The sequence below is a fragment of the Carya illinoinensis genome, chromosome 3 (genome assembly GCF_018687715.1).
Source record: "Carya illinoinensis cultivar Pawnee chromosome 3, C.illinoinensisPawnee_v1, whole genome shotgun sequence".
Taxonomy (NCBI): Eukaryota; Viridiplantae; Streptophyta; class Magnoliopsida; order Fagales; family Juglandaceae; genus Carya; species Carya illinoinensis.
In genome coordinates, this window is record NC_056754.1 from 22,758,564 (window position 1) to 22,770,819 (window position 12,256).

General features: G+C 36.6%; 1 protein-coding gene across 3 annotated transcripts; it reads left to right on the plus strand.

Annotated features, from left to right (window-relative positions):
• Positions 1-376: 376 nt before the first annotated feature.
• LOC122303834 (zinc finger CCCH domain-containing protein 13-like) lies at positions 377-11,038 on the plus strand. Of its 3 annotated transcripts, none has more exons than XM_043115809.1 (12): positions 377-546; positions 674-848; positions 2,421-2,531; positions 2,816-2,849; positions 4,128-4,263; positions 4,362-4,418; positions 5,184-5,281; positions 5,416-5,487; positions 5,672-5,883; positions 6,951-7,159; positions 10,447-10,653; positions 10,792-11,038. In XM_043115809.1, the coding sequence occupies exons 2-12, from the start codon at positions 722-724 to the stop codon at positions 10,861-10,863; spliced, it is 1,335 nt and encodes a 444-aa protein (XP_042971743.1). In that variant the 5' UTR covers positions 377-546; positions 674-721; the 3' UTR covers positions 10,864-11,038. The 3 variants fall into 3 exon arrangements, with proteins under 3 accessions (XP_042971743.1, XP_042971744.1, XP_042971741.1); XM_043115810.1 differs by having other exon boundaries at positions 698-848; XM_043115807.1 differs by having other exon boundaries at positions 377-848.
• Positions 11,039-12,256: the final 1,218 nt, after the last annotated feature.

Sequence of the window (12,256 nt, forward strand, 5' to 3'; positions counted from 1 at the left end):
ATGGACTCCACGTCTGTATGCCTGTACGTGACGAGATTGGTAAAAGATATAGTTAGATACAAGATGAAGTAGAACTGAGAGGCCTACGATATTTATTTATTTAAAATTTTATTACGAATTGATATATTAATTTAGGTATTAATATTATTATATTTATATTTAAAATTTAAATTGATATTATTTTTATTAAAATTTGACTTTTGACTAATAACTTTATATGTGTGTGTATATTGATTTTATAACTTTTTACCTATAAAATAATTTATAAAATAAGATAATTTTAGAAAAATATTTTTAATTTAAAATATAAATTTTAAGAAATAATAAATGAGAAGCAAAACATGAATTTACAATTACTACTAACTTAAGAAAGAAGAAAGACTTTAAGGTTGGTTGGGTTCGGCCCAGAAAAGCTAAGCGATGACTGAACTCGCCGAAGTATACCGTCTTTGGGTCTTGACTCTTGAGTCTTGACTTCTGTCGGCGATTCAAAGCTTATCTCATCACCCAGATTCCTCGTTGGGTACCCTGCTAGGCTCTAACATTGTACGGCTACCTTCCCTTGCTGGAATTCTCATTTCATTCTATCCATGGCAGCGCCAGGGACTTTTCTTAATTAGGAAACATCTCATTGGCTTTATACTTTGTTTTCATTCTCGCCTTTCTCGCAAAGTGATTCTCTGATTTCGGGCTTTAGAAAGAGTATCTACATTTTTCCACCATGGTCGAGAGGAAACTATTCAAGACGAAGCTGTGCGTTTTGTACCAGAAGGGCCGCTGCACTCGCCAGAGTTGCTCGTTTGCCCACGGCGACTCGGAGCTCCGGGGATTCTCCGGTTCCTATTCTGGTATATATATATATTCCTTGATATGTGAAAAAAGAACTTGCTATTGCACTGCAACTCAAATATGGTATTACCGTTGTGTATCGGCTTTTTTTTTACTATTATAATTTATTGGGTTCTGTTTTAGGTAGTTTTTGTATGTTATGCCCCACAGAGTGCCAATCAATTTTTTATTTTTTATTTTAATTTTATACAGAAAGGTATAGTAATTCGTTAATAATATAATATATTATTGAGTTGAACACATGTTGGAACAATGCACAACTGAGAAACCCTGGTTTGTGGAAAAGTTGCGTGTGAACTTTAAGCCAGCATTCCAATAGTATTTCCACTCATTACATACACGTTGTATGTATGAATAGATTATGCGTGTATGTACATACAGGTACAGTCATATGTAAAAGTTGGATTGTATTCCCTATCAATATAATTTTTGCTTTCCCGTCCAAATTTTTATGGGTATGGTATTTGTATGTGACACCTATATTTACCAATTGTTTCTGTATAAGCCGAAGCAAGAGGGCTTACGCCATGCAAGTGACATTATGTGACAATAATATATCAAAATGTCTAGTTGAGCGACACATGGTACTAATTGTAGTTTGTGGCGTTTCATGAAAGATGGAATGTTTATGGCAATTGATAGGGTTAGTGGCTTTCTTCTTCAGAACAAATTATGTTGGTTGGTTGTTTTATCTTAACGCCGATTCTGGTGTTTACTTGGAGAGCTTTGTCATTGCCATAATGCATCTACAAACCATTAAAGTTTTCTTAAAGGACCATGATATATCTTCTTCCATGTTAACTACAAAGGGAGGTTTGGTTAAAGGTTCAAATGCCCATTGCGGAAACTTCTGAAGCTACTTTTTCAAGAAGCTTATTGGATCTTGTTTGTCTGTTAGTTCTGCTTGAATGACACGGTGATGGGATTCCTCGAGAAGCAAAAATGCAAGTTAGTTGCAGATAATATCAGAATCCTAATTCTACTGCTCTTTGATAGATTATTATTGTATCATCAAATGGCAGTTTGAAGAAATCTCTACTCTTCATATTGTGTTATAATCTTAGTTGTGACGAAGACAAGGATGTCACCTCATCTTTATTGGATACTGCGCTGAAGTGTGAAGGATATTTCAATGATGTGTGTTCTCATTGGATTTATCTGCTCAACATGGATTTCTTGGGTCCTTTTGGGACTGTCATGGAGGCAATTATACTGTTCATTAGTGTGTTTCTCACAATGTTCCTTGTAATGGTCACCTTAGTATCTGCTTGTATCATGTATCTTATAGCTCAAGAAGAAGATGGAGATATCAGCTCTCCTTTATCAGATTTCATATAGTGATGTGAAGATTTTCTCAATGTTATAAGCTCAAAATGGGTTTTATTACATCTATTAATTTTGAGACTGGCACAAAGACACTTGTAAGGTTCATTATTATGTTTCTCATGTTGTTCCATTGGTAAACTTGGCCTCATTATGAATTCATTGTCTTTTTCCTGCTTTTCAGTTAGAAATTAATTCATATTGACTTAGTTTGCTGTATTTGAAAACTCTTTTCTATGTTATTGCAGCTCGACGGGAATATCATGGTAGTGACTTAAGGAATAAGCTTGACAGGAGGCACTCTCCACCACAAAGGTATTCGCCAGTGAGAGATGCAAGAGGCCGACAAACACTTCGTGGTCAGATATAATGTTTTTCAAACTCTCTTTCCTCATTTCTAGAGTTTTAATATTTGTTACCTATAAAAAGATTTCTCATTATATAGCATTTGTCTACATGTCAGAGATGGCTTTCATTTGTTATTTGTTTTTATTATCATAAAAGAGACAGTAGCACTCTACAGGTTTTTTATTTTTTTTTTGTACTTTTGGTTATGAATTTACTATTAAGTTATGAATATATTTTTAGTTTATCTTTTTCCTTCAGCTGGTTAAACTTACTCTGGCTGAAATTGAATTTGCAGAGTATAGCTCTTCCATATCAATTGAACGGACGAGGTGAGTTATTGTGAACTTCTCAAAAACATATATATCTCTGTGTGTGTGTTGGGTCAGCTGGCATCAAATTGATTTGGATGTGGTCCTATATGCCCTATGTGGTTTATTTGGTGAGAAGAGATGTCCGGACATTTGAAAGACCATTAGAGACTAAATTGAAGATGGTCTTTTAAGGTATGTTTCGTTTGTGGAATAGACCCCTAGAATGGAATATCTATTCTTGGCTCTTCCATAGTTTGGTTTGGATATTTGATGAGGAATAGCCATTTCATAGGGAAAGCCATTTTCCAAAATGAGGAATGATCATTCCGATAAAAAATTGAGAGGAACAGTTATTCCCAGGGGTAATAGATGTATTTATTTCATTAAAAAATATGAAAGCTTAAATGTCTGTTCGTGGTCCTGTAAGTTTTTATAGTTCATTTCTCCCCAAATACACCATATGAAGCAAGTAGGAAATATTTTCCACAACACTGCAATTTGTAAACTGCCATCTAACCCTCTCCAAGTATAGCAAGGTTACACCATTCTTCTTGGCATTACACAAGCCAAACCAACCCACAATTTGGAGAAGACTCCACTAAGAGAGGATGCGCGTGGATTCCCATTTCTCTTGCACACAAGTGTTGGTGAAACCACTAACCACACTTTAACCACAGATGCTGTCTAGAGCATATGCACAAAGCAAAAGGGCTTTCTTGATTGAAGTAATGCACACATTTTTAAAGAATGATGTACAATAATAATAAAAAAAAATCCATAAATGTAATAAACAGTATCAAAAGCAAGATGGTGATGTATTTAGCATATTTGCTCAATTTAATAGAATATATGCCACATGAAAATCAAGTAATCAACTAACTACATAAGATTTAAACATAACATTTTATATAATTCTCTTGTGCTTAGCTCAATATACATGTGTTATATTTGATAGCCATAATCAAGTTAAAGTACACGGTCGAATCAATATATACCCAAAAGCACATGACCAAAAATTTCAAGAATTATATAGTTATTGGCTTCAATGCTAACATAAACAATCGAATATCAATTCATCTTGAAACCCAACTTGGACTATTATTATGGGCTCAAAGCATATACATATAAATGCTTTAAGATTGGACCATGTGGGTATCTTTCGGATTGAACTGATGTGCTCTATTATTTGGAGTGAACCATACTGATTCTTGATAAAATACTACGAAATTTTCATTTTTCCATCCTTTCTTTTTCATATAAAGCGCATGTAATATGATTTCAAAATACTTGTTCTAGAAAACGTACAAAAAAACAACACTTTGAAGGCCAAGGTGATTTTTCTGGAAGTTTGAGAATCTCTGAGCGAACTGAAGATAGAGTTAAAGAAGGAAAAATTGCATCCACCGATTCCAGGGATGATCTCAAGGATCAGGTTTGAAAATTTCTTCTCATAACTTCATCCTGAATTTGTTTAGAATCATCTTACTCAACTAATAATTTTCTTTTCTGATTTGTTGGAATTATGTGCAGTTAAAGAAAATGCAGTCGGATATTAACATGCTTGAACATCAAAAACTTCAGCTAGGGGTCAGTTTCATCCTTGTTGCAGTTACTTATTGGTCAACTGACACGGACACACACCCACATTGCACACACAGTGCGCACACAGACACATGGACAACTTGTACAAATGCCTGTGTTTATTGTGTGATGATGTTACACCATATGTGTGAGATGATTGTTATTTCATTTCTTTTCATTGACAGTTAATATGGTCACTGAAATCTAGTCATCATAGTCTATTACAATTTCTGATGTTCTAGAGCTGTTCATATTCAGTTACTTGTGAAGGAAGACCACTGATATAAAGAAGGAAGAATGATATATTTATGGATATTATGTTTTAGATTGGAAGATTCTATATGTTGCCCTTCGGTTAAAAATGTCTGGGTTGAGGGAGTGACAAGGCTTGACCCCACATCCATTCATGTCAGGCAGTGGACATACAGACGTGTGTTCCTCTTCCTAAGAATGGCCAGAGCTTTGATGATTGGGAGCGCTATTTAGATGAGCTTAGAAGTACCTTTTTTTACACCTGATTTCTTTAGGCTTCTGTTATTGTACTCAATGGGTCTAACCTTTTTAACTTTTTTGTATCATTTTCTGACTCCTAACTTGGAACTAGGTGTTCCCTTTGATATGCTCTTGGTATAGTTGGGCAACACCTGTTTACTTGATTCAATAAAATTTTACTTTAGTTGTCAAAAATAAAAATTCTACTGGTGTTATTTTTTGTTTATTTAATTCACAATCGAGATGTAGTGTTTGACATACAATGTACGTTGTTTAAAGGTCTATCTAGAAGAGAGGGTCCAGGAAGCAGATAGTCTGACGTCTAGAATTCAGGAGCTTGAGGCTCAATTATATAAAGAGAAAGAGGAATGTAAAAGGTAATCTCAGATGCAATGACTTCATTCCTTTCCAATTCATGATCCCTGTCATACTCTCTCTCTCTCTCTCTCTCTCTCTCTCTCTCTCTCTATGTTTGTAATTTTTTTGGGTGGATCTGTTATTAAAAATTCAGGATCACCTCAAAAATGAAGAAGTTTGTGAAGGTACATAATCGTCATTCACGGATACAAGATGAACTGAAGAGGCAAGTATATGTTTAATGTTATTTCCTCGGCTCTTTCTTATAAAAAAAATTGCAATTTCCTTGGTTCTTATCTGTTCGGTGCATTAAATCATTTAATGTTTATCTTATTCTGTGATCTTAAGAAGCATTGGAGTTTTATAGTCCTGTAATTTAATTGATTTTTTATTTTTTTTATAATTTGTAGGTCACAAGTGCGACTTCAGAAGTTGGGAGATCAGCTTGGGTCAGATATTACTAGAAATGGTGCCAACGAAGAGGATTCCATAAATATCGTGAGTGATGGAGAAACTAATGGTTTTCCTGTATCCAATCCACAAAATGATCTGCAGAATGATGCTTCTTCCTGCAAGAAAAGGCTGTGTGTTAATTGGGATCCTTCTGAAGGAGCAAAACAAGGTGTATTTTAATTAATATTTTTTTCACGCATATAGTTTGTGGAGTAATTAAAATTCACAGGATTTAATTTACTCTATGCCGATGATGTTTTCCTGTGCTACTTTATTGCCGTGAAACTTTTAGTTTTCAGGCCTTGGTTTTAGTGTTCGGTGATATTAGAATTTTGAGCTACTTTTGCAAAATGTAGATTGAGCTTGTGTATGTATATTTGTTCATCACTTTCTTGGCGTAAAAGAAATGTGGAGTATTTTGGAGGTGTTCTTGGTGTTGGTCAAAATGGTGAAGTGTGATTCAACAAGTGCTCTCCCTCCAGAAGTGAGAGAAGCATCCTCTCAGTTATAGGAAACTCCCTATTATTATTATTATTATTTTTTTTTTTTATAAGTAATAAGAGGGAAAACTCCCTATTATTCATGTGCAAATAGAAATTTCATGAACAATACTATGTGATGATAATAATGGAAAGTGAATGAAACAAAGTTTTTTTCTAAAGTTTGACAGGGATTTCAGAAACTGGTTGGAAATGCCACAACATATGATGCCAATACGTCATATTGTATCTCATTGGTATTACTAGAGGATTTTGTTTCCCATTGAAATGGACTGATTTTCAAGATAGAACTTAACATACCACCACCATCTATGGTAGCACTTATCTTTCCAAAGATCATGAACTTGGCATACTGAAGCTCGTTAGCCTGGTTGAAGCTTGCCCTTTTATTAGTCCTTTGTTATGTTGTAGAGTTAGCATATCTGATATCTCATGTCCAACCAATATTTGGTATCTGTCGACAGTTTTCAACTTATCATACTAGTGTCCACTTCCCTAAACGTAGGAAAATGATGTATTAAAATATTTTGTGGAAACTACATAACAAAACATTTTATATGGACTTCTCATATTTAATGGTAACCAAGTTGTCCGGTTTTTTTCCCCTATATATATTTCCAGAGTGTTTTAAAATCTCTGTGCTATGTTTTGCCAGCCTGAAACTTTTCCATGGTGATTACTGATCATTGTACCGTAATCTTTTCATATTGATCCTCGCATGTCTTTGGTGAACCAGCTGATTCAACAAGAGTAGGACATCTGGACGAAACAATCAGATTCAAGAAGCTTTCTAGGTGGAATCTGAATCTGCAACCTGTCCAGTCAAATGAAAGTAATGAAATTGAGGCATCGCATAATGGAACTGACGGTGCTAAGAGCCTAGCAATGGAAGGCAAGAATAAGCGAGGAAAGACTGTTCTTACAAGCGTCCTCAATGCAGATAAGGTACATCTCTGTCATCTTCATGTGGGACCTTTGATTGGTGAAAAAAGAAAAGAAAAAGCAATGATCAGTGTCTAAGTTTTGGACTTTCACCTCCAGATATTGCATGGGTGTGAATATCAAGTTTGATCTCTCTTTTTGAAAATCGACCTTTACAAATAAAAGAGTTGTGCTACTGATAAGCCAGTGTATAAACATACCACTCACTGTGGTTTTATGCTAGCTTATGTGCCAGACTTCCAAATCAGTGGTGTGTTTAGTCTGCCATTACATAGGCTTACAAATAAATTTTTTCTAAATAAAAGTTGTCGTTTCAAATGGTTGCTCATTTTTTATTTTAGTATAGTATTCCTAGTTTCTAATTTCAATATACCCACTGCAGCAGGTGGATTAGTGGTTAATACACTAGTTATCCTGGCTTAAAACTTCCACATTTTTGCTATGCTCATGTTGTGGTGGGTTGATACCTTGCTTATGGGGTCAAAGAGTTATTACCTTTTACAGGATTACTCTACTAGGTAGGGGTGGGCTCCGACTCTGACTCTGACTCCGATAAGAGTCAAAAAACCCACCTTAGACGACTAGAGTCAAAACCCCCTCTGACTCCGAGTTGGAGTTGGAGTCAGGATGTTGGAGTTGCAGAGAGAAATCGCCCATAGAAAAAAAGAAAGAAAAAATCAATCCAAATGCAAATCTGAATCTCTGATTGTCAAAATCACCCATAGAAGCAAAAGCCAATCCAAATCTGATTGCCAAAATCACCCACAAACACAAACCAATCCAAATCAAATTGCTAAAATACCCACAGCAAGAAGTTATATGCACAAATCAAGCTCCAGAGAAACTAAAAAAGAGTGGCTGAATGTTGAAGAACATGCAAAGGCCTGACGACGAGGAAGAACATGCGCATGACATCCTTGTAGTAGCAAAACACTTGGACTGAAATCTGAATCTTTGCAGAGAAGGGACGAGTCACGGCAAAGAAGACGAAGAAGTTGAAGCCTAAAGGGATGACGGAGAAGATGAAGCATTCGAAACCAGCCAAGAGGAAAAGGGATGACGGATAAGACGAAGAAGATGAAGAGCATGGCATCTGACTTAGTCCAATCAAAGAATGTGGAGGCAATGATGGAGTGGCAGAATGAGTGAGGCACTGGAGGGGGAAGAGAGGAGAGGAAATGCGTAGGTTAGGGTTTTATTCTTTGAAAGAGATGAATATATACCCTATTAAAAACGGCGTCGTTTAATGATTTCTTAAAAAAAAAAAAAACTGCAAAACACAAAATTGGGGCCTGAGGGACTCAAACGCAGGTTCTCATGTTGCCTAAACATTGTCTCAACCATAGTCCACTTGGCTACCTGATATATTTATTACAATATATAATATATAAGGCATCAGTGAGAGAGAGAACCCTCTTTGTCACCAAAAAATCACATGTATAGGCATCACCCAAGCAATGCCTAGCCTTGCTAAAATCTCTTTCCACAATATTGTCGCCACCTCACAGTGAAGAAAAAGATGGTTGACAAATTCACGATCCTTCTTACACATAAAACACCTATCAACCACAAATAAACTTCTCTTCCTCAGTTAAAGGTGTTTCATATGCTGCAGTGTTGAGGTCAATGGGAGGTAGTCCGGCTAAGATTAGCTCAGCGGCAGAAGTAAAGGGGAAGGCACTTGTAGGAGACAAAGGCTGTCAGGTGACATTGGGAGAAGTGGAGGAGGTCTTGTGGGATGTTAAAGCTCAATTGAAGGGAGTTATGAAATATGTGAGAGATTTGATGATTAAAGTGGTTAAGGGGCTGGACCTAGTCATGGGTCTTGGTGGTGGGTCGAGAATGGATGAGTGAGAGAGGGCAGGGTGTAGATCCTTCAGGTTTGAAGGCCGCCACAAGTGTGTCGGCAAAGGTTTCAATGCCGTCACAAATAGGGTCGTTGGACACTGGCATCTTTGTCCATGCTAGTGTCACTATGCCTCCTAAGGGAGTAGTAGGGCCTTGGGCACCAGTTGCAGATGGGGTTGGTACTTCTGTCCAGGATTCATTTTTAGTTGAAGATGGGGGTCCATCCAAGGTCTTGAATTTTTGGAAGAAACAGTCGAGCCTCTTTTAGAAGATGCAAACGGGGTTATAGAAGGTTGTGTTTCCCCTACTTGTTTAGTGTCTCCTCAGCGAGTAGTAGGTTCTGACAAAATGGCACGGAAAGGATCGTCGGGGAGTGGAGTACATACAAGCAATGTTGATGGAGGGGAGGAACCTGTAATGGTGACAGAAACAATGGATAACAACCATATTGTTGTCGAGCAACCATATGGCAGGAAGGAAAGTTTGTCGTTGGTGCCTCATGTGGAGGGAGGTTTAGAGTCGGGAGTGCAGTTGGGTATTGTGTCTGGGGAAAATGTTGTTCCCTTGATTTCTCTTCCTCCATTAAACGATATAGTGAGGTCACCATTGGATTGGGTTCTTAAGTTAACGGGTTTAAGCATATCATGGGTATTTCGAATAATGCATATGAAGACCAAATTAAAGTACTATTCACTATGATTGAGACGAGCCACGCCCTTGAAACCAAATCAAGTTTCAAGAAAAATAGGGAGTTAAAACGTCTTTCTTAGGTAATTAACTACGACGCTAAGGGAAGGTAGTTCAAGTCGAGGGAAGACTAAAGAGAGGGCATTGTGAAGACGGTCTTGTAGAGGGATTTGAATTAGTTGTATAGGAAACAAGGGGCTGAGGTTGGGGAGGTGTGTTCCATTCCAATTCGTGTTTGGTGTATTTTGGGTAGTTTTCACGGGCTTTTGGGTCATTCAGGGCACTCTAGTATAGGTTAGGTATTTTCTTGTATACGTCTTGTGTATTTGGTTTCTCCTATTTATGTATATATATATATAATATTTTTACTTATAAAAAAATAATATATAAGATATAAATAGTCGGAGTTTGGAGCCAACATGGCCACCGGACCCCAACTTTGACTCCAATCTCCGAAACTGCCGTCAGAGTTGAAGGTTCGTTGGAGCTCGGACTGAGTCGGAGTGAGCAAAGTTTTTGCCCACTCCTACTGCTGGGGTCGTGGGTAGGGGGTGCCGTCATCCCCTTCTCATCCTTATTTGCAAAGAAAAATAAATAAATAAAAAGTTTCTACAGTCTTATGCTTGTTTGCCTAAGTGTTTGGATTTCTTGTCACCCCATACCTATTTTGAGGTTAATCCTTTGTGCCTGTTTGTGTGTTAATGTACATCATTATTATTCTTGCATTGTAATCCTTGGCATAATTAACAATGCAGACGAAGGCTTTGGATTCAACACTTGTACCATCGACCAGCATGGCTGCTCATGTAGAAGACGAAGAGGTTGAGATTGAATTGGACAGAATTGAGGTGAATGAACCTGCAGCTACAGGAATTGGGAAAGGACCTGCAAATGAGATCATGGGTGTGCTGCCATTTCAACTTCCCCCACCACCTCCAATCCGTTGGAATAGTTATTTGCTGGTTTGTCATTTGATCATTGCAAACTTTCTCGGGCATTATGTTATCTTAATTTCATATTTAGACTTTACTCCTTTTTCCTTTTTTGGTTTCTTTAATTGACATCTGATATGAGAGGTTTGATTTGGCTTTGGCTTGCAGCATGAGGGTGACAATGAGAATGTAGATGTGGATGCGCTCGAAGAAGAGATTGAGAATGTTGACATTTTTTAAACTTTTAATAGCAGTAAGAGTTTTGATGGTTATCTTAGCGTATATATATAGCCCTTCTAATACTTGGTACTTGGTCGTGTGTTATTAGTAGAAGCATGGAGTGTGGAGCATTCTTGTACAAAGCTGGATTCTGTGGACGTAATATTTCTCTAATTGGATGCCATTGTGTTTCAAATTTTATTTTATCATAACTTGGCGTAGTTTCAAACGGGAAGGCTGGGTTTACAACGGCGTGCAGAATCATGGGCCGTGGGCTTGTGCACCGAAATTTTTGGAGTCCCACTCCATCTCCGACTATGTAAAAGCGGATGTCGGATTTGGGCCTTCATTGGGCCACGACTTTCTTTAGGCCTTTTAACCACTTCAATCAGTCTTGGGTCTTCATTGGGTTCTATCCAAATCCTCATGAGTCCAGAATAAATTCTTTAGAAAAATTAATATTTAGCTTTAATGAATTACAAATAACTAAACTGCCAATAAGACTCCAAAATGCTAAAATAGCTCATTGAAAAGCTAATAAAGCATTGAAAGTTTGAAACAACCACAATCAGTAGAAAAAGCTCCAGCACAACTCCAAACAACCATACGTTACCATCAAGCAATTCCAACTTAATAATTACAAATAAAACCCAACAAAAACGCTACAAATCCACAACCAATATACTTCAACACAGCACTAGCAAACTTCAACAAATTTACAATCACAAAAAATTTCAGTAAGTAATTCAAACACCAAGAGAACTCCAGCTACCTAAGACAATTTCAACATACTCCAACAAGGAATGTGGAAACGTCACAAAGGCCAAATATAAACTAAATATTCCACTTCCCTACCATGGCAGTTTTATAACATTTGGGAGGGCATTCTTGCTTTCCAACAAGTTTTAACTTTTTCTATTCAACATTCATATAAAAGGGGTAATTTTGTTGATGATCAACTTGCCAAAAGGTGCAATAGGTATTAAAACCCCTTATCATTTGGCTATTCAATTGCCATCATTGGTTTTGGGGGTATAGAATGGATGTCTTTAGATTACCTCGATTTAGGCACTATAATTAGATGGCTATGGATTTAGCTTTGTTCTTAAGTATAGACTTTGGTTGTAATTAGCATAATATATAGATAGAGTTTTTCTTAAAGCTTGGTTTTGAAATTTTTGTAACCCCAAGCTTTTCTTGTAAAAGAAATTCCTTTGCCAAAAGTGAGGGTTATTAATAAAATTGGGGATGCCATCTCTATTCTTTAAATAAAAAATAAAAAAATTGCCAATATAAATGAAACATGAGCAATTTTCGAAGCATATAACAAAAAGCAAGATAACAAAAATATAGTTTTGTTGTATTGTCTCCAAGCTATTTTTCAATTCCAAATTTGTACCTTATAAAAAAAAAG